This window comes from Microcaecilia unicolor, chromosome 3 (genome assembly GCF_901765095.1).
Source record: "Microcaecilia unicolor chromosome 3, aMicUni1.1, whole genome shotgun sequence".
NCBI lineage: Eukaryota > Metazoa > Chordata > Amphibia > Gymnophiona > Siphonopidae > Microcaecilia > Microcaecilia unicolor.
This window is the reverse complement of record NC_044033.1, coordinates 202,963,126-202,986,272: the sequence shown is the minus strand read 5'-3', so window position 1 is coordinate 202,986,272 and position 23,147 is coordinate 202,963,126. Positions and strand designations below refer to the sequence as shown.

The following is a 23,147-nucleotide window of genomic DNA, read 5'->3' as shown; positions in this document are numbered from 1 at the left end:
GTCTAGAAAGTTTCAGTAAATCCCCTCAGATTTCAAGACCTTTCTCTGCATCCCATTTGACCTCTTGCTTCACCCCCCTGAGGTGGCAGGAACCACTGGTTAAGAACCCTGCAACATTGCAACCAAAAGCAATTTCCTACAAACCAGAACACTGTACCAATGATTTTATGGTAAGAATACTAAAAGGAAACTTTAAAACAATAAAGGAACATAAGACATTTGAAGTCAAAATGATTAAATATTTTGACACCCACCAGACAGGACTTAACAAAGATCTGGGTTTTCTAGCCCATTATAAACCATTAAATTCCACTGCTTTGTCACCATTTGATCACCATGCATATCTTCCTGTCCCTCATCCTCTCAGCCCTCCCTCATCCTTTCAGACTGTCACTGAAATAGTAACATAGTAGATGACGGCAGAAAAAGACCTGCACGGTCCATCCAGTCTGCCCAACAAGATAAACTCACATGTGCCATTTTTTGTGTATACCTTACCTTGATTTGTACCTGTCTTTTTCAGGGCACAGACCGTATAAGTCTGCCCAGCACTATCCCCGCCCCGCCTCCCATCACCGGCTCTGGCACAGACCGTATAAGTCTGCCCAGCACTATCCCCACCTCCCAACCACCAGCCCTGCCTCCCACCACTGGCTAAGCTTCTGGGGATCTCTTCCTTCTGAGCAGGATTCCTTTATGTTTATCCCACGCATGTTTGAATTCCGTTACCGTTTTCATTTCCACCACCTCCCGCGGGAGGGCATTCCAGCCTAGACTTGGTGAGAGAAGGACGTGTGCTTGAAGGCTCGGTCTCTAGAGAGCAGGAAGGGTGCTGGGCTGGCTCCTTCCCCAGGTGGGCAGAGAGGCCCGGGGAAGAGGTTGCCAGGAAAGGCCCAGGACATGGGGCCTCTGGGCCCTACGGACCAGAAGGCCCGGAAGGGTGGTGTGCAGCTCAGTCCAGCCTCGGGGAGCAGAGAAAGGAGCCCTGTGGCCCGCAGGGCTCAGCGTCTCCGAGATGAAGAGGTAACAGGTACCTCCTCCATGACCCAGCGGTTTCCGGAAAGGGAGCCTGAAGAACATGTAGGGGGGAAGTGGATAGGGAGGGCCTCGGGCCTCCAGACGGTGGAAGGAGAGGAGCCGATGGTGGTACACCAGGAGCTTCAGCCGGGTCCGGGCGTACAGGACTATGATAGTGATTGGTCGGAGGAGGAAGAGGATGAAGACAGGGAGGATGGTGTACGGTCGGTGAGTGAAGGACCAGGGCACTTGGCTGAAGAAGTGGTTCAAAGGGTGCGAATGATTAAAGCCCTGGAGAAAGACATAGAGGAGCAGGGGAAACGGCTGAAGATGGCAAAAGCCATGACTAGGCTGGCCCCGGGAGATAAACAGGACATTTACAAGAAAGAAGAAGCTCGTTTGTTAAAGCAGCTTCAACACAAAGAAAAGACTTTGGTTTCATTAAGAATACTGATAATCCCTTAAGGGAACTTTACATAAACCAGGAGAGAATGGCACAAGGCACAGCAAAATCTCAGTCAGGTTTCCCCAGTATATACAGCAGAACTTTTTCAACAACAACAGTGTGTGAGTGAGGACTTGCCAGCTACAAACACTGGACATACACTGCAATTTATGAAGGGCTTAGCAAGTCAAACAGATTCTGGTGCACTTACTGTGATGGCTGCTTCTGGTAATGAGAGGGGAGGAGGGCAGCAGGGAGTCCATAGTATCTCTGGAGCCTACAAGGACAGAGAAAGAGCTTCAAAGGCTCCTACACATTTGCAGGCTATGGAAACCAGAGATAGAGACTTTTTCATACAAGAGCTCCAGACAAGTGTTCCTAGTCTTGCAGAAAGAAGGTTTCCTGAAGAAGGCAGGACAGGAGAAGGTAAAAAGGACAGTTTTACTCTGGTTGAAGGTGCATTTGTGGAGAACTGTTGCCAGCAGAAGAGCTGTGCTTGCAAACACAGGTGCACTCTACAGGCTCCCTGAGTGCAGGAACTGTTGCTAAATTACAAGGAGTAGCTGCAGCTGGGCAAGCAGGCTCTGGTGAATCCTGCCTTCCAGAGCTGGAAAGACAGGAGGTTTCTGCCAATCAGGAGGAAGCAAGGGGAAATTCCTCTCATAACACAGTGACTGGTCTCGCGCGGGACCCTTCTGAGCAGAAGGCAACAGCCAGCCAGCTGGGAGCAGAGGAGCCTGAGCAGCAGGATATTCAGAGGGAGGCAGCAGTGCAAGGTTTCTTCTGAAACAGATAAGCAGGGATCTCCCCTGTGGACAAAATCTGGAGAACAGTGACAGTCTAGTAAATGGTTTCAGTTTGGACTTGGGGGGGAAGGCTGCTTTGGATGGGGTGGATGAGCAGGGTGGGAGATTGGTAAGAGAAGAGGGACAGAATGGGTGTTCTTTTGAAGCTATGGAGGTGGCAGTCTGTGATCAGAGGAGGGGGGAGGAAGGGAGGAGGCTGGTGCCAGGCAGGCTGCAGAAGGTAGAGGGGGTGGGGGCGTGGGGACAGCTCAGAAGGGGCAGTTGAAGAAGGGCATGGGTTTGGATGGTCGGGACGGTTCCAGGTCAGGGAAGAGCGGGGGTGGGGAGGGGAAGATGTCTGTATCTTTTGCGGCTGTGGTGAGGGGGGGAAGGAGAGCAGGGGAGGGGGAGGTTAGGTTTGCGGGTAGGGGGGGAGACGGGTTTGGAGGAGGAGGGAGGGGACAGGGGCAGATCCCCAAATGCCGAAATGTCGTTCAGCTCAAATGGGTGGGGGAGGGGGGTATGCCATCCCGGGATAAGGTTTTGCAGTTGGTACTAGGGCTAGGGTTTATTCCAGAAGATTTATATGCTTGCATCCACCCGGCTAACATTCCGGAATATGATGTTAGCTTTTTGACTCAAAGGGGGATGGAGGTGTTTGGGAAAAGTACGAAGAAGTTCGAGGGAGGGGGGGAATGGAGAAATTATAGGGTGATTCCGATAAGCAGACCTGATCTGGTGCAGGTGACCCTTTTAGTCCGGAATGAATCCATCTCAGCGGCGGACCTGGCCTTCTGGGTTTCAGCGGTATGCTGAATTGAGAACTCCACTAACCAAGCTCCCGGATCCAAGTAGAGTATGGGCAGGGGGGTGGGGGACTTTAGTTAGGCTTAAACAGGTGGGTCAGGTGGTCCAGCATATTCCCTCAGCAGCTTTTATCGGGAGAGATAGGATCCTGTGCTTCTATAAAGGACAGCCAGACAATGTTTTAGGTGTGGGTCTTTCCGCCACTTTAGCATGTCCTGCCCGGTACAGCAGTGTGCAAAGTGTGGGTCTAAGGATCACCTTTCAGAAGAATGTTCCTCTATCCGGTGCAATCTTGTGGGGATCTGGGGCATGCCTTTCGGGAATTGCCCGAGGGCTTTTCATAATGAGGGGAGAGGGGTGGGGGACGGGGGAGTTTGGTCCAGGAGGGGAGGAGGGAGGAAGAGGTTTCAGGGGTACGGGGGGAGGGAACAGGTGAGGGAACGGGGGGAGGGAGAAGGGGGTTGGGTTCAAGTTCGTAAGAAACAAAGGGGGGCTGAGGGGAAGGGTAGGGAGGAGTTGGGTTGGCTCGGGATTTGGATCACAGGAGTGTAGGGTGGAGAACCGTTTTCAGATTCTGGAAGAGGGAAGGTAGGGAGGAGGAGATCGAGGAAGGTGGGAGAGGGGAGGGAGAGGGAGTCCTGGGGGGGATGAAGGGAAGAGGAAATTTGAGGTGGAACAGGGAGAGGGGTGGTAGGGTTAAGAGAAGAAGGGGGGGAAGGTCGGATGGTAGGGTTGGGAACGAAGGAGGAGGGGGGGGGTTGGAAGTAGAGGGAGTGGAGAGAAGAGGGGACAGGAGAAGGAGAAGGGATTAAGAGGGGGTCTGATAGGAGCAGATCTAGACAGGAACAGGGTAAAAGGGGTGAGGGGAATGAGGTAAGGGGGTGGGGGCAGGGAGGCAGCTCAGAGTTAGGGAGCAAGTAGGGGAGGGGGGGTGTGGGGCCTTCTTTTGTGAGAGGGGAGATGGTGGTCTGGATGACTCTAAGAAGAAGAAGGGGAGGAAGAAAGGAGGGGGGAGGGGGAAGGGAAGGATAAGGTTTTAAACTTGGTGTTCGGGATTGGGCGGAGGAAGGAAGGGATTCTGCAGAAGGGGTGCAGGGCGTTGGTAGTGGGGTGCTGCAGAGGGCAGATATGCAGGAAGGAGGTGAGCAGAGGATACCTTCTACTCAATGATGGTAATGGCAGGAATTGTTTTTTTGTTTGCCACATTGAATGTGGCGAGTGTGGCTTCCCAGAGGGCGCAATGTTTGGCCTTTGATGGCCTCTCTAAGATACAGGCAGACTGTATTCTGCTTCAGGAAACACGGCTACAAACGCTAGAAGCGATTAGGCGGGCACAAGGGCCTGGAGATGGGGACCTTCGGTTTGGGGTTTGGCAGGAGAAAGGTATGGGGGGGGTAGGGATCCTATTTAAAACACATAATGTAGATATTCAAAAGTGATAGAGTTAGGTATTGGGAGGTGTTGGTGTTAGATGTGTTGTGGCACGGGTGGCGTTGCGGATTATTAATATTTACGGGCCCTCAAAGTAAGAAGGAACGTTCCTCGTTGTTTGGGAAAGTTAAACCTTATCTCTATACAGCACGTCAGGTGGTTTGGGGGGGGGATTTTAATACTATTTAGGAGGCAGGATAGTGGGGGGAGGACAGCGCAGGTGATGTATGATGGGGTACGTTTGGCAGGGATAATGAAAGGGGCAGGGCTGGTTGATGTGCACATATGAGGCAGTGGACAAGAAATTATATATATAAGAAGTGATATTAACTGTTAATTCTGGGATTAAAAGCTGAAGTTTGAATTCTTTTCACTCTGCCAGCAAAGTAAAGAGAAGGAATGTCATCTGGAGAATATTAGAAATCCAGCTTGGCCGAGCTAAGGTTAGGAAAGGTCAGTGAGAAATGAAACTCTGTCCCTTGTGAATTGCCAATGCTAGCTGGCACAGCTGGTAAACTATTATGAATGAATAAAGGAATGAACCAGACATATGATTAATTGTAGTTTAAAATGCCTTAGATAGAAAATACTATTTAGAGAGAGAGAGGCAATAGATTAGTATTTACAGTGTTTGTATATTTAGAATATGTCTTATAAGAAATAATAGATTCTGTGTAAATTATAAGGTTTTGTGTCTGTGTAGAATATCTGTTAAATTCTGTATTACTCTTTGTCTGCTGTTTAAGAGGTCAAGCAAGGACTGCATTGAGGAGATCAACATGTGGTTGACTTAGCCATAGTTCTGGCTGGTTCAATGTATAAGCTAATAGGTGAAAAAGGTCAGAACTAGTCAGCTCTCTTCTCCTTGATTAATTATAGCTAAGTGTAGGACTGGCCTCCTGGAAGTAATAACCTGATATGTATGCTATTAAGTAAGATTGGCTTTTGACCCCTTTAATGAATGCCAGAGTTTAGTTAGCAGTTAGTACTAGGAATATGAGAAATCAATCATAATAACATGTAAGAGACTGGAGACCAAATGTCTGGCTTAAGGGGCCCCAGTCAGAGGTCAGTTTAGGATGTCTGGAACCTATGTAACTGATATTCAAAAGTAATGATTGGTTGAGGCAAGGTAGCCAATCAATTTCTTAACCAATTGGGAGTAAAGGGGGCTAGGCTAGGAGGAGGGCTTAGGACCCTATTTAAGTAGGAGCAGAAGCAGTTTACGTCAGAAGGAGCTCAGAAAAGAGAGAAGGACAGAAGGAACAGACAGAAGAAGGAGAAGACAGCATAAGAAGAGAAGCAGCTGAGACAGAAGCCACATGACACAAAAAGAGCTGAGAGAAAGAGAAGAGAGCTAGAACTGATGTCTTGCTTTGTTTGCTGGCAATAAAGAAGATTTTTCTCTCATACTGGTATGTGCTGTCTGACTCCTGAAGCATCACAAATTCATGCCTCCATTCCTGCAACAATTCTTGGTGCAGCGGTGGGATGCATCCTGCATTAATCCCAGCACCCAACTGACTGGAGAACATTCGCCGGGTATGTATTCTGTATTCTGTATTGTATTCTAGCTAGAAATTGTAAATCAGCCCCTCAAACAAATTGAGGAAGGAGAGCTGATCAACTCTCAGCGAAGGCCCTAGTACCTTCTAATCTAGAGGAGATTAGAAGCGAAAACGCTTGCGTCTATGTATCTGAGAAAATCTGAAATTGTTGGGTGGGATTTTCTGTACTGAATGAATGTGGATGCCTGAATGTTAAGGAGTGCGGACTTCTTATAGCTGCATTTCCAATTAACGCGAGTTCAATTGGTCAGCAACGGAAGGAAGCGATTGCTGTCTGTCTACCTAGTGTCTCGAGAGTGCAGACCCCTTACTGCATTTCAAAAATTCCCTCCCTTTTGGTGTGTTGTAACTGTAAGCATTATGGGTGGACATCATCTAGACAAATTGCTACACCCCCCTAGATTGTATGCTTAAAAACTTTAAAAAAGGCTTTTTAATTAATGACTATGGACAGACTTTAAGCTCAAGTACTTTAAGAACCTTGTGTGAAGTTGAGTGGCCATCTATGGGAGTGGGGTGGCCCCCTCGTGGCAGCTTAGATATTGAAGTAATCCGGAAGGTCTACAGCATAGTTGTAGGAGAACCAGAATATTCTGAACAACTCCCTTATATAGATTCCTGGGACAGCCTTGTGACTGACCCTCCCTCCTGGTTGAAAACTTATATGGGATCTCCAGTAAAATTTATGTTAGGCCGTGTTCAAAGAAAGATTAGAAATCTAAACTAGAAGAGGGAAAGAGCCCTAGGAAGCCTACCACCCAATCGGTGGCTTCCGCCCCTACCCTGTCTGAGAAACCCATACTCTCTGATGACCCCTCAGATCTTGAGCCACCACCTTATGGCACCATTGTTGGGGTTCCGTGCTACCCCCAGAGATCCACGCCGCCCAGCTCAAGCCTCTCCAGTACAGGCTTCTCCGGATAGTTCCTCTTCCTGTGCGAAACCCCACCACATCCTAGGTTGGACTTTTCACCTGGCCTCTACCCTTCTGTGCCAAATCCTCTCCTGTTAACCTCTGAAGACCCGTTTTGGGTTCCACTCCCTGACTCCTCAACTCCTGACAGCCCAGGCCTCTCCCCTCTAATACCCCTACCCACTCATCAGGGGCCCGGCATCCCTTTCAATGGACTGACTCACCTGTGACCACCTCTCAGTCTATGAGTACCCCTCCCCATCCCTCAGGGGTTCAACATACCTCCACTGAATGGGTTAGACCTGCTGCAATCACCCTCTTGAGCATGATAGGAGGGTAGCTCCTAGCTCTACCTCAGGTTCCATTCCCACTCCTCGAGAGTTCTGCCACTCCGTCAGGTAACTACCACTCGACCAGATCCTAATAATCAGGGTCAGGTTATACAGGCACAGGCCTACCAGTATGTACCCTTCACAACACCGATCTCCTGAATTGGAAGACGCATTACCCCTCTTATACTGAAAAGCCTCAGGCAGTGGTGGACCTAGTGGCTAGCATTATGGCCACCCATAACCCAACCTGGACTGATTGTCAACAACTTATCTGACCCTCTTCACAACTGAGGAAGGCGGTGGAAGATTTGAAATGCTGAGGCCATCACGCGAGAGCGTGTCCCCGGGGGGACAACAGGACCCAGAGGGATGGGTTAGAGCTCGGTTTCTCGCGCAGCTCCAGATTGGGATCCAAATGATGGGCTAGCACTATGAACTGTTGTCTGGCTATTGCCGGGACTTGCTGGAAGGTATGAGGAAAGGCATAAAGAGGCCCATTAATTGGCAAAGGTCTCTGAAATTCTCCAAGGGGCAACTGAATCCCTGGGGCCTTTTTAGAGCGACTAATTGAAGCCTACAGAACATACACCCCATTTGACCTGAAGCCCAAGAAAATCAGAGAATGTGAATAGTGCATTGGTGGCCCAGAGTATGCAGATATCCGGAGAAGTTGCAAGCGTCAGGAGGATTCGCAGGGATGAATTACCACCAGCTAATTGAGATCGCAACCAAGGTTTTTCATAATAGAGATCAGGAGGTGCGCCGAGAGGCGACCGGAAGATGCAGAAGAAGGCCACCTTTTAGCGGCAGCCATTACTAATGTCCACCCTAACCGAGGGTCGACCTCTAGCTAATGGGAAGCCAAAGTGGGACCCCGGACCACCAGCGCCAGGCCCCGAGATCCTTCAATCAATCCCGGCCAAGGGGGGAGAATCCCAGACCAAGATTGGAGAGGGACCAGTGGCTCTATGTTAAGGAAAAGAGGGCACTGGAAAGATGAATGCCCCAGAGGCGCCAGGGACTGAGAAGGGGGACCAGGAGATCGAGGAAGCCGAGCCGAGTTCGAGAGGGAAGATATGAGCCTCCTGAATCTGACATCATCGGGATAGCCGAGATGGCAGAATGGGACGAATAGGACAGACGGGTTCCTACAAACTGGGCTCCCAGGAACCTATGGTCAAGCTAACTATAGGGAGCCGCTCAATTCCATTCATGATGATACAGGAGCTGAACATTCTGTTGTGACGGAGCGATTAGCGCCTGTGTCTGGAAAAACTGTCCGAGTGGTGGGAGCCACGGGGGTGCAGAACCGGAGGCCTTTCCTGACAACCGTAGATGCCAATTAGGCTCAACATAGTCACTCATGAATTCCTTTATATGCCAGACTGTCCAATCCCTTTGTTAGGCCGAGACCTGCTGTCCAAGCTTAGGGCCCAATTTCCTTTGACTCTGATGGCCAGATTCAGTCTCCTTTCGGCCCCCGACATCCAGCCTAGGGTATATTGAGTTTCTGCTGCCCTCTTGAAGAAGAAATGGCGGCCTGCATCAGTCACATAGCCAAGTTGACCTACCCCTGGCAGACAGCTTTCAGGCAGTGGGGTATGGCAGAAGATAATCCCCAGGGTTGGCCCGAAATATTCCTCCTGTACATGTAGACTTACTTCCAAGTGCCCGGCCAATCCATCCGTCATACCAATTCCCAGAAAGGCTCTGGAAGGGATTCAAGCACATTTGAATCGTCTGTTATCCCATGGAATTATTCGTCCTTGTCAGTCTCCATGGAATACGCCACTATTGCCAGTTCAGAAGCCAGGGACTGAGGACTACCGGCCAGTCCAAGACCTTACTAGTGGTCAACAAATCCACTATCTCATTACACCCTGTATGTGCCTAAGTCCATATGTCCTGCTAGGATTGGGATACCTTCTGGAGCTACCCATTTCACAACACTAGACCTAAAGATGCCTTCTTTGTATTCGGGTGGCCCCAGCCAGTCAATTGCTTTTTGCCTTTCAATGGGAAAACCCAGTACAGGAAGAAGCTCAGTATACATGGACCCGCCTGCCACATGGGTTCAAGAACTCCCCCACTATTTTTGGGGACAGCCCTAGGGCAAGACCTTAAGACTTTTAAATCTGAGCCTTCCAGGCGGTTTATCCAGTATGTAGAGGACCTCCTGATTGCAGCAGTGACCCAGGAAGAGTGTTTTGAGGCTACTAGAGAATTGCTGGAGCTACTCTTGGATGCAGGCTATAAGGTCTCACGCTCAAAGGCCCAACTTTGTCAGTCAGAAGTGAAGTATCTGGGCTTTTGCATTTCCCAGGGAAGTCGGAGACGGGATGCTAGTAGGAAGCAAGCGGTAGCTGCAATTCCCCAACCCAAGTCCGAAGAGAAGTTAGGGAATTCCTGGAGCAGCTGGATTCTGCAGAATTTGGATTCCAAATTTTTGCATTGATGGCGAAACCCCTTTACCAAGCCACAAAGGGGGTTGAAAAGGAACCATTTGAATGGGGACCTACTGCTCAAACAATCCTTCATTGCCATAAAGAAAGCCCTACTCAAGCCCCTGCGTTAGGCCTTCCCTGATGTGGAGAAACCTTTCTCATTGTATGTCCACGAGCGCAGGGGGTTGCTCTGGGTGTGCTGACCCAGATGATGGGATCCTGGCAGAGGCCTGTTGCATACCTGTCTAAACAGCTGGATGGAGTGGCTAAAGGATGGCCAGCCTGCATGAGGGCCATTGCAGCAACAGCCTACTGGTCCAGGAAGCTGATAAGTGACCTTGGGGCAAGAACTGGTTGTTAAAGTCCCCCATGCAGTTCTCACCCTCATGGAGTATAAGGGCAACCACTGGTTTACAAATAACCGTATGGTTAAGTACCAAGCCAGCTTGTGTGAGAATCCACGGATACACCTGGAAACAGTGGCTACATTCAATCCTGCTACTCTTTTGCCAGCATCTGAGGGACCACCAGATCATGACTGTATCCAAACTATGGATGAAGTGTACTCCAGTCGACCAGATCTTAAAGATGTTCCGTGGAGGGACCCAGATGTAATTTATTTCACAGATGGAAGCAGTTATGTGGAGAACTCCAAGCGACTGGCAGGCTATGCTGTGGTGACAGAGGACAAGGTGATAGAAGCGAGAGCCCTGCCCCAAGGAACTTCAGCCCAGAAAAGCAGGAACTTGTGGCTCTCATATGAGCTCTGGAGCTAGCAGCAGGACTGGTGACCAACATTTATACTGATTCAAATACTGCCTTCACAACTCTACATGCTCATGGAGCTTTGTATAAGGAAAAGGGACTCATAAATGCTGCAGGCCAACCTGTTAAGTATGGACCTGAAATACTTCAGCTGCTAGAGGCTGTGTGGGCCCCTAAGAAGGTAGCTGTTATTCACTGCAGGGGACAACCAAAGAAATAGATACTCCAGTGGCCCGAGGGAACCGCCATGCTGATCGGGTGGCCAAGGAAGCTGCTCTGAGGACCCCAGCAAGTACTGTGACCCCCCTGTTCCAAATCCGACTGCAAGAATGGACACCTATATATACCCAAGTGGAAGAGAAATGGGCTCAAGAAGAAAGGTGCAGTAAGGAGACCTGATGGCTGGTTACATCTCCCTGATACCAGAGTTCTGGTGCCACGCCACCTAGCTTGGCCTGTAGTGTCTCAAGCTCATGACCTATCACACTTAGGGAAAACAGCACTAGCCCGCCTACTCAATCGAGTAGTGGTGCTGGAAGGATTGGATAGTCTGGTTGCCACTGCCTCTGCCCGATGTACATCTCTGTGCCAGAATAATGCTCGTCAGGGACCCCGTATTCCACCAGGAGTTCAGTCTAGAGGACTAACACCCTTTGAGTCCCTAGTTATAGACTTCACAGAAATGCCCAGGAGTGGTAGGCTCCGATACCTCTTAGTTATGGTTTGTACCTTCTCTGGGTGGGTGGAAAGCATATCCTACAGTCACTGAGAAAGCCACAGAAGTAGCTCGAGCCCTCCTTAGGGATGTCATCCCCAGGTATGGACTGCCCCTTGCCATAGGTTCAGATAATGGTCCCGCCTTTGTTGAAGCTACACTTCAGGCCCTGTCCCGCGCATTGCGCATTACCTGGAAATTGCATTGTGCCTATCGTCCCCAGAGTTCAGGGCAGGTTGAGCGGGCAAACAGAACTTGAAAAATAGCCTAGCAAAGATTGTCAGGAAACCCAATTGAAATGGCCACAGGCATTGCCACTAGCCCTCTTCCAGCCTCCGATGCACCCCAACTAAAGGAACAGCCCTCTCATCCCTTTGAAATTGTGTATGGGAAGCCCCCAGCCATTTTACAGGGAATTAAGGGAGACATAGGGATTTTAGGTCTGCCCAGGTGCAGGAGCAGGTAGCCCTCCTGGGTAAGATAATTTCTGAGCTTCAGTCTTATGTGAGAGAAATAAACCCTGTCCCCTTCCAGGCTCAGGTACATTCCTTCCTGCCAGGGGATAGAGTTTGGGTGAAAAGACTGGAAGCTCCAGCCTTTGGGGCCCCGATGGAAAGGACCTTTTACTGTTTTGCTTTCTACCCCTGCAGCTGTGAAGTCGCAGGGATTACTCCATGGGTCCATGGTCTCGAATTAAGTCTGCTGACCAGACTGAGCCCAGCACGGATCAGACGGAGCCTAGACAGTGGAGAGCAGAAAGAGATCCAGCGGAGCCATTGAAGTTGCGCCTGACCCGAACCAAAGAATCTACTAGCTGAAAAGAAGGGTCAACTGCATACTGCAGGAACGCTGAACTTCGGCTTCACACTGAGACTCTTTCTGTCCAGATTCTGGCTTTCTTGGAATTTGAAAGCTTGATCCTTATCAGTTGAGGGTCTATCCCAACTGGTATAAGAACTCAAAGACTGAGAACACTATATGAGAGTAATCTGTGATTAGCACAGACTGTTGAAATATTATTGCTTAATTAGTTTGCTGTATTTGTTTTAGATTAGGAAGAAAGAAAATGTTAGTAGTTTGGATGCTTTTGTTGTTTCTACTCCTTGCCTCCTTGTTCCTAATACCCCAACTCGCTCCAACCTTTGGTTACACTCTGTCCAGGAACTAATTAGCCAGGCAAAGATTACTTCCCCTTGTATTGTGTGTTCCCGATTTTCTCCTTATACCACAGATGTCCCAGCTGTACCTGTCCCTGTGCAACTCCCAGCTCTTATACCTCCCTACTTTTCGAGTTCAGGCCCTTGGAGCCAGGATTATACTTGTGGTCCTTTTATAATGCTACTTCCCCCTCTGAATCTCTCTAAGGCCAGTTTTTACGTCTCCCTATCCAGCCTCTGGAGTGTTTGTTTAACAAGAAGCATCTCAACTGTTCTTCCCATTCCCTGATAACTATACTAATGTTCTCACCAGAAAAGGAAGGAATCTGTGTGGGTAGTTTCTCCAGGTACTCCTATGTGCCCTGCTACCATACCTGTAGATTATGACCCAGGTGATTATCTGGCCTCCTAAGCGTACCACTGAGAAGACTATAGTGTCCAAGCTTTATTTTCTACTTTCATAAGTCCCCGGGGTATGAAGATTACTAACAAATGAGCAGCCTGTCACAATTGGGGATTGGCGCCTATGGTGTGCAAAGTCTCCATTTCGTCTTCGTTCCCCCTGGGATAGGGGCTCGCATTATGGGCACCCTAAGTACCCTGTCCAGCCTGAGCCAACATTATTGGGAACTTTCCTCACCCTCTCCTTGGTCATTACTGGCTCTGTGATAATGTCCTCCACATGATTCTTCCCGCCACATATGATTTTTGTGTATTGGTAACCTTGAATTATTTTCCTAAAGTTATCCTCTTAAGCCACTATCCCCGCACCGCTCTAAGCGAGAGGCTTTGTCCTTACCCTCCTCCGTTGCCACAGAGGATGAGGCGATTGAATTAGCCTCCAGTATATAATTCTACTTATCCTCTGACTAAAAAGAGACTTGTAGCCCTTTCTGCCACGGCCTGGATTCCAATTGGAGGCCCGGTAGCGGGTATTACTGAACTAGGTATGGCTACCCGGAGACTTCAATCCCTACTCCATGTTTTAGTTCATGAGCTGAATGTGGTAGTCAATGCATTGCAGGATCAAATTAATGAATTAAGTATAGTTTCTCGGTATAATCGTATGGGCCTTGACTATCTCTTTGCAGCTCAGGGTGGCCTCTGCACAGTGCTAAATTCTTCAGAGTGCTGTACTATTGTCATAAATAGGACGCATGGTGGTTAGGCATGCCATGGATAAAGTCCTACAGTTGGCCAGCCTTAATGTGGAGGATTACCGAGGAGGATTAGACCTTACCTCCTGGTGGTGGTCATTGACCTCCTGATACGTCCCTTGTTCATTTCCCTAATAGTCTTAGTTTAGCAGGGTTGTTGTTTTTGTTTCTTGGCCTCATGTGCTTCGGCAGTATGCCTCGAACCTTAACAAGTAGGGTAATGGTGATTCACAAGTCTATTCCTAGTTAGGATCACTATAATCTCCAGAGTTTGAGTTGTGAGACTTATCTCTGCATAAGCTGATTTTAGTCTCAAAGGGGGGAATGAGGCAGTGGACAAAGAAATTATATATAAGAAGTGATATTAACTGTTAATTCTGGGATTTAAAAGCTTGAAGTTTGAATTCTTTTCACTCTGCCAGCAAAGTAAGAGAAGGAATGTCATCTGGAGAATATTAGAAATCCAGCTTGGCCGAGCTAAGGTTAGGAAAGGTCAGTGAGAAATGAAACTCTGTCCCTTGTGAATTGCCATGCTAGCTGGCACAGCTGTAAACTATTATGAATGAATAAAGGAATGAACCAGACATATGATTAATTGTAGTTTAAAATGCTTAGATAGAAATACTATTTAGAGAGAGAGAGGCAATAGATTAGTATTTACAAGTTTTTGATATTTAGAATATGTCTTATAAGAAATACTGATTCTGTGTAAATTAATAAGGTTTGTGTCTGTGTAGAATATCGTTAAATTCTGTATTACTCTTTGTCTGCTGTTAAGAGGTCAAGCAAGGACTGCATTGAGGAGATCAACATGTGGTTTGACTTAGCCATAGTTCTGGCTGTTCAATGTATAGCTAATAGGTGAAAAAGGTCAGAACTAGTCAGCTCTCTTCTCCTTGATTAATTATAGCTAAGTGTAGGACTGGCCTCCTGGAAGTATAACCTGATATGTATGCTATTAAGTAAGATTGGCTTTTTGACCCCTTTAATGAATGCCAGAGTTTAGTTAGCAGTTAGTACTAGGAATATGAGAAATCATCATAATAACATGTAAGAGACTGGAGACCAAATGTCTGGCTTAAGGGGCCCCAGGTCAGAGGTCAGTTTAGATGTCTGGAACCTATTAACTGATATTTCAAAAGTAATGAATTGGTTGAGGCAAGGTAGCCAATCAATTTCTTAACCAATTGGGAGTAAAGGGGGCTAGGCTAGGAGGAGGGCTTAGGACCCTATTTAAGTAGGAGCAGAAGCAGTTTACGTCAGAAGGAGCTCAGAAAAGAGAGAAGGACAGAAGGAACAGACAGAAGAAGGAGAGACAGCATAAGAAGAGAAGCAGCTGATACAGAAGCCACATGACACAAAAAGAGCTGAGAGAAAGAGAAGAGAGCTAGAACTGATGTCTTGCTTTGTTTGCTGGCAAATAAAGAAGATTTTTCTCTCATACTGGTATGTGCTGTCTGACTCCTGAAGCATCACAAATTCATGCCTCCATTCCTGCAACACATAGAACATTCCCCTGAGGTACAGGGTTTCACATTTTCACGGGGTCAGTGTAAGAGTAGGATAGATAGATTTTTGGTTCGGGAAGGGGCATGCGGGCAGGGCCCCAGATTAGTGGACGTAGACTTCTCGGACCATAAGCTGGTGTTAATTGAGGTAGGAGGTTGGGCGGGGCATAGGCCAGGAAGGGGTTATGGCGGCTCAACCTTAAATGGGTAGCAGATACGAGAATGCAGGAGGAGTATCGGGCCTTCTTGGAGGATCAGCTCTCCATCCAGGGTATTTTTCCCTCTATTGGAGAATGGTGGGAGGTAGTCAAAAAGCGCACGAGGAGATTTTTTACCCAACAGGCAAGAAGGGAAGGACGGGAAAGGACGAGGTTAGGAACGGCGCTTAAGAAACGCAGGGATTATTTACTCTCCACAGGGGGTAGGTGGGAGGATATCCTGGAACTGCAAGCGCAGTTAGAGAAGGTCCAATACGATAGATATGCCTCCTTGCTTTATGAACGTGTTTCGGGAAATTGATTAGTCCTGATCCGTTTGTCTGCTGTAAGGAGCGGAGGGAGCGTAGGGTAGTGGGAGGGTTAAGGGACGCAAGGGGGGTAGTGCAGGTTTCGAAGGAGGGGATTTTGAAGGTAGTAGGAGAACATTTTGCACGTTTTTTTTCGGGAGGACACTTGGATAAGGAGGTGATGGGACACTATATCGACGGGACACCAGGGGTGGGAAAGGGAGGGCCCCATCTCCAGGCCCTGTCGCGTCCCTGGACACTGGGGGAAGTGGAGGAGGCCATCGGGGCCTTACGGAAAAGAACGGCTCCAGTGCCAGATGGCCTGACGGCTGAATATTACCAAACTTTTAAGGTCCATCTGGCTCCAATTCTGTTTGCAGGTCTTGGAAGCCGCACGACAGCAGGGGATTCTGCCCCAATCTTTGACAGAGGCAGCATTAGTTTTGCTTAGTAAAGGGAAAGATCCTGGGTCCCTGTTGAACTGGCGTCCTATCGCCTTGTTGAATGGGGACAGGAAACATTTTGCACACATGCTCTTAAAAAGGATGAAGTCAGTGGTCCAGGAAGTGGTGGCAGTCTCACAGCAGTGTGGGGTTAAGGGGAGGGGGGTCTTGGAGGCGGCTGCATGGGTTAGGGAGGGTCTAGAGCACAGCCGGGGGGAGGGGAATGGGAGGTGGTGGTGGCTTTAGACCAAGATAAAGCTTTTGATAGGGTACAGTGGTTTTTTCTTTGGAGGTTGTTAGAGCATTATGGATTTCCAGGGATTGGGTGGCACAGTTACAGTTACTTTACACCGGGGCCAGTTGTTTTCCTCTGGTAAATGGTTGGAAAGGGAAAAGTTTTGGGGTCACAGCAGGGGTTCGGCAAGGGTGTCCCCTAAGTCCTCTGTTATATACCTTCGCAATAGATCCCTTTGTTAGGCGTTTAGAGCAGGGAGGGAGGGAGGGATTTCGGGGGGTGGAGGTGAGTACAGGGTGTCATTTGAGGGTGGTAGCTTACGCAGATGACATCACAGTGTGGGTGGCGGATCCAAGGGAGGGGGAGAAGTTGCAGGAGTTGATTTCCAGTTACTCACGGGCCTCGGGGTCACTGATTAATTTCCAGAAAAGTCAGAGTTTATGGGTGGGTCCACCAGGGCTGGCATTTGCTTTGGGAGGGGGGTTTCCGGCCGCAATTGCCAGAATGAGAGTGTTAGGGGTTTATTTTGATCAAGGAGATTATGCATCTTTTAACTGGCAGCGGTGCATCCAGGCAGCTACAGTCAAGGTTGACAGATGGAAAGGCTGGAGGATGACAATGTCTGACCGGGTTCAGCTGATTAGAGGCACCTGGTGCCCATGTTCCTGTTTCTCAGTTATATTTGTTTGGTGCCAGCACACTGTTATACTACCCTGTATAGTGTGTTTTTCCAACTATTGTGGGGGAATCGGCTGAACCCGGTTAAACGGAACATTACATACTTACCCCGGAAGGATGGCGGGGTGGGAATGGTGAACCCAGTGTTATTTTTCAGTTCCCTGTTCCTCCAGTTTAATTTGGGATGGGCAGTGGGTAGGGACCCGCCAGGGTGGGCACAAAGTGTCTTGTTATGGTGGGAAAGATTTTGGATTCCATGGTGGATGGGGGGAAGGGTGGCGGCTTTAAAGAAGGGGGCACCCATGCAGGTAGGGTACTATTGGATGTTGGTTTGGTTGGTAGAGTCTGGGGGATCACGGTGGAGGAAATTAAGGCAGGAGCAGGGAGGTATGGGTGGAAAGGGTGCGGGCCCAGGCCTTTCAGCACCCCTGACACTCCGAGATGCACCTGGGTCGGTGCTGCGGCAGGGCTTGCTATTGGTTACATCGAGGCGGATTCCGCCTAAGTACAGGGACATTGCTTGGCTGTCCTTTCATGGGAAATTGTATGTGAGAGGAAATCTCAACTATAGGACTATGCAGGATCGGGATTGTCCAAGGGGGGAATGTGTGGGTACGGAAGAAACAATGGACCATTTTTTGCGGGATTGCCCCTTTTCAAGGACCGTGGGGGATAGAGTGGCATCGCTTTTGCACATTTCTAGCTTCCGGTTGTACTCATATGCTGATTGGGTCTATGGGCGGCAGCAGCGAAGTGGGGGTTTGGATCCGGTGACGGAGTCTATCATTTCGGTAATACTCAGGTTTTACCTTTGGATGGCTCGGTGTGGGGTGTCCCTGCACCAGGACTACAGGTCGGCTGAACAGGTTAGTTGGGACATAATTAGGGGAGTTCAGGAGGTGGCTAAATGGGAACGGGTGACGGAAGGGTTACAGAAGGCAAATGTGTAGTGGAAACATGTTCATTTGAAACCTCCATAGGGGAGGTTTGGTATAGGGTGGGGGTTTTTAAGGGGGGGGGGGGTTTAGTTGGCTTTGTATAGGTGTGTAGGGTCTAGGAGATATGTGGGGTTTTTATTGCTTGTACATACTTCTGTTGAAGTATTGTTTTGCGTTTCTTTTAATAAAAGAGTTCTCCAAGCATCCACCACTCTCTCCGTGAAAAAATACTTCCTGACATTTTTCTTGAGTCTGCCCCCCTTCAATCTCATTTCATGTCCTCTAGTTCTACCACCTTCCCATCTCCAGAAAAGGTTCGTTTGCGGATTAATACCTTTCAAATATTTGAACGTCTGTATCATATCACCCCTGTTTCTCCTTTCCTCCAGGGTATACATGTTCAGGTCAACAAGTCTCTCCTCATACATCTTGCAATGCAAATCCCATACCATTCTCGTAGCTTTTCTTTGCACTGCTTCCATTTTTTTAAACATCCTTCGCAAGATACGGCCTCCAAAATTGAACACAATACTCCAGGTGGGGCCTCACCAACGTCTTATACAGGGGTATTAAAACCTCTTTTCTTCTGCTGGTCACACCTCTCTCTATACAGCCTAGCAATCTTCTAGCTACGGCCACTGCCTTGTCACACTGTTTCGTCGCCTTCAAATCCTCAGATACTATTACCCCAAGATCCCTCTCCCCGTCCGTACCTATCAGACTCTCACCGCCTAACACATATGTCTCCCGTGGATTTCTATTCTCTAAGTGCATCACTTTGCATTTCTTCGCATTGAATTTTAATTGCCAAACGTTAGACCATTCTTCTAGCTTCTGCAGATCTTTTTTTCATGCTTTCCACTCCTTCCTGGGTGTCCACTCTGTTGCAAATCTTGGTGTCATCCACAAAAAGGCAAACTTACCTTGTAAGCCTTCAGCAATGTCACTCACAAATATATTGAATAGAATCGGCCCCAGCACCGATCCCTGAGGCACTCCACTACTCACCTTTCTCTCTTCCGAGTGAACTCCATTAACCACCACCCTCTGGCGTCTGCCCGTCAAGCAGTTCCTAATCCAGTTCACCACGTTGGGTCCTATCTTCAGCCCATCTAGTTTATTCAAGAGCCTCCTGTGGGGAACCGTGTCAAAAGCTTTGCTGAAATCTAAGTAGATTACGTCCATAGCACGTCCTTGATTTAATTCTCCGGTCACCCAGTCAAAGAATTCAATGAGATTCATTTGGCACGATTTCCCTTTGCTAAAACCATGTTGTCTCGGATCTTGCAACTTATTTGCTTCCAGGAAATTCACTATCCTTTCCTTCAGCATCGCTTCCATTACTTTTCCAATAATTGAAGTGAGGCTTACCGGCCTGTAGTTTCCAGCTTCTTCCCTATCACCACTTTGTGAAGAGGGACCACCTCCGGCGTTCTCCAATCCCACGGAACCTCTCCTGTCTCCAAGGATTTATTAATTTATTAAATACTTTGATGTTTCACTTATATATGCTGTTACTTATACAAATTTATTTATTTCTGATCTGACAAAGAAGGGCTACCTTCGAAAGCTAATCAAAAAATGTATTAAGTTAGTCCAATAAAAAAGGTATCATCTTATTTTCTTTTCTATGTTTTATTTTATTCTATTTCTGTTGATTACCTACAAATCATCAAATTATCTGCTCGTAAGACAAAATGACCCAAGCCAACCACTGAGCAGTTCTTTACATGGTAGCAGAAGGCAAGGCAGTCACCCAACTGTGCTCCTAAAACATTCAATTAGTAGAATCTATCCTCGTAATATTGTATATTCTTACCACAAGTGAGTTTGGTCAGGATGCAGATACAGAAGAGGAAGACATGGATTCCAGAGGCAGCCATGGCTCGGCGTAGAGTGGCCGTGTCTTCAGGAGTTCACTCTGCTACTGGATTTCTCACTGTCGGGGTGGAGATTGGTTGTTGTTTTAAAGTAATCAGAAAGCCAAAATAATCCTGGATAAGATAGATAAATGCTAAAGTTCAGTGTCCTGAACCTGGTTAGCAAACAAGGAAGAATTTTTAGACCACTGGAATTATTATGGGAAGAGGTTTGGAGAACTAATGTTTCATACACACACATTTTTGAGGGGGGGAGCTAAAATTTTGGGTCCTATATGTGTCCTTTAAATGAATTCATCAAAGAAAATCTTTAGTGAAAAAAAACTGAAGGCAATCATCTCACACTGAGCAGTCGCTGGGCAAAACGGTTCCTGAGCAAGAATATCGTTTTCCATCCCACCAGGATGCATCAAGGAAATCCCCTGAAGTTGCCAATTGTAGTCTCCCGACTGGATCCCTCGATCACTCCAGTTTGGAGCATACAATTGGCAACTGAAGGCGATTTCCTTGAAGCAGCCTATTGGGCGAAACATCCTATGACTGACTGAGAAAGATGTTAGAAATCTTCATGATAAAACAAGTACTCTTTGTTTTATATAAAGGAGAAATAGCAAGTACATAAGTATTGCCATACTGGGACAGACCAAAGGTCCATCAAGCCCAGCATCCTGTTTTCAACAGTGGCCAATCCAGGTCACAAATAAGTGGCAGAAACCCAGATAGTAGCAACATTCCGTGTAGAACCTGAAAGGGCAGTGACAATCCTAGGTCGGCTAACACCCGGGGCGGATCGCTGATGCCCCCCCCCCCCCCCAGGTGCAGCACGACCCCCCCTCCCGGTACATCAAACCCCTCCCCCCCAGGTGCATTTTTAGCTGCTGGGAGCAGCCGCGTGGCTCTCGGCTCCACTGGCTCCCTCTGCCCCGGAACAGGAAGTAACCTGTTCTGGGGCAGAGGGAGCAGGGAACCAGTGGAGCTGACAGGCGCGGCTGGTCTTGCACCCCTCCAGCAACGTGCACCCGGGTGAACCACCCCCACCGCCCTGCCCTTGGTACGCCGCTGCGAAAGAGTAGCAAGATTCCATTCAGAATCCCAAGTACATAACTATTGCCGTAGTGGGACAGACCAAAGGTCCATCAAGCCCAGCATCCTGTTTCCAACAGTGGCCAATCCAGATCACAAATACCTGGCAAGATCCCAAGTACAAGTTATACTTGCTAAGAAAATTCTAGTGAGAGAGAAGAGTTGATTGTATATAGAGTGAATATGTTTACCTCTTCTGGACCTCTTAAAACCTTGGAGTCTCTGTTTTTTTTTTCTTTTTTTTACAAAACCAGCATACAGGTGTATGTGCTTAATAAAAGAGGCTCCTAGAATAACATCCCCCCCCCCCAAACCTGCATAAACTTATAACCATCCTGTGGGTACAAATATATCAAGCACATGTCTACCTTACAACTCTACCCCTGCTCTGTATAAACACCACCTGACGGGAGGGGACTATATGAAATCCATGTAAGGTAGGTGTGATCTTGGCACACTGAGGGTTCCTGTATAGCAAGAGGGTGGAATCAAAGCAAAACAAATTACTGTCACACTTCAGAAAAGGCATGGAGGGATGTAACCTACACAATGCGACAGGTACAACCCTAAACAAAGATATAGAGGAGTTAAAATTATTCAAAGTAGTTAAATTGCAAGAGGATTGTGAAAACGTACAAGAGGACCTTACGAGACTGGAAGACTGAGCATCTAAATGACAGATGACATTTAATGTGAGCAAGTGCAAAATGATGCATGAGGGAAAGAGGAACCCAAATTATAGCTCCGTAATGCAAGGTTCCACGTTAGGAGTCACCGACCAGGAAAGGGATCTAGGCATCATCGTTGATGATACTTTGAAACCCTCTGCTCAGTGTGCGGTGGCAGCTAAGAAAGGAAATAAAATGTTAGGTATTATTAGGAAAGGAATAGAAAACAAAATGAGGACATTATAATACCTTTGTATCGCTCCATGGTGCAACCGTATAATACCTTTGTATCGCTCCATGGTGCAACCGCACCTCAAATATTGTGTTCAATTCTGGTCACATCTCAAAACAGATATAGTGGAATTAGGAAAGGTACAGAGGAGGGTGACAAAAATGATAAAGGGAATGGGAAGACTTCCCTATGAGGAAAGACTAAAGCGGTTATGGCTCTTCAGCTTGGAGTAAAAACGGCTGAGGAGAGATATGATAGTGGTCGATAAAATAATGAGTGGAGTGGAATGGGTAGACATGAATCAATTGTTTACACTTTCCAAAAATATTAGGACTAGGGGGCACACAATGAAGCTACAAAGTAGTAACTTTAAAATGAATCGGAGAAAATTGTCTTCACTCAACGTGTAATTAAACTCTGGAATTCGTTGCCAGAGAATGTAGTAAAAGCAGTTAGCTTAACAGGGTTTAAAAAAGGTTTGGCTCGCTTCCTAAAGGAAAAGTCCATAGACCATTATTAAAATGGACGGGAAAAATCCACTTCTTATTTCTAGGAGAAGCAGCATAAAATGTATTGTACTTTTTTTGGGATCTTGCCAGGTACTTGTGACCTGGATTGGCCACTGTTGGAAACAGGATGCTGGGCTTGATGGACCTTTGGTCTGTCACAGTATTGGCAATACTTATGTACTTATGACACAGTCCTGCAAAGCACAAACATTAACAGAGGTTCTTCATCCCTACCTGGCAACTCGGAGTTTGGACTTGCTTTCTGTATTATCTTCCTTCTAACTTCCTGCTCCCAGTTAGAAAAGCAGCAGCTTACTCTCTTCCACAGCTAACCAGTCAGTTCATCCTCAACACATGGGCAGATGTTTTCAGAATATCACAGTGCTGTTTGCCAGTCCATGGGTAACTATAGCTTGAGTACTGTATGCACTTCTCATGGCCCCATCTCTGAAATGATATAACAAAACTTGAAAATGTACAGACAAGGGCATCAAATGGGATAAAGACGACAGAGCACCTCCCTTATGATGAAAGCCTAAACAGGATAGGGCACTTCCATTTGGAGAAGACATAGCTGAGGGGATACATCACAGAGGTTTATGAAATCATGAGTGGTATGTCATGGGTAAATAGGAACAGTTATTGACTCCTTTATTGTAGTTTGAAGTTAATGAATAATAAAGCTATGGAATTTGTTGCCAGAGAAATACTTAACCTCCTCAATGCCTTTATTTAGGATTCTACCTCCCTTTTCCTGCAAAATATGTAGGTTACCTCTTCTGTGCCTTTATTTAGGATTGCACCTGCTGCTCCATGTGGGTTACACCCCTCCACATCATTTGTTTTGTTTTCTTTAGGGATCATCAGTATTAATCCCAAGCCGTTTTGATTTCTGTCAGATTTTGTCTCCATCACCTCCACTGGGATGGTGT

General features: G+C 47.5%; 2 protein-coding genes across 2 annotated transcripts in view; one reads left to right on the top strand and one right to left on the bottom strand.

Moving 5' to 3' along the window:
* PGLYRP2 (peptidoglycan recognition protein 2) overlaps positions 1-19,837 on the bottom strand; it is a 32,133-nt gene extending 12,296 nt beyond the window's left edge. Inside the window, 1 exon segment of the mRNA XM_030197170.1 lies at positions 19,663-19,837. Coding sequence (XP_030053030.1) covers positions 19,663-19,726 — 64 coding nt within the window. The 5' untranslated portion in view covers positions 19,727-19,837.
* The window catches only part of TRAPPC5 (trafficking protein particle complex 5), an 83,182-nt gene that overhangs the window by 41,760 nt on the left and 18,275 nt on the right, over positions 1-23,147 (top strand).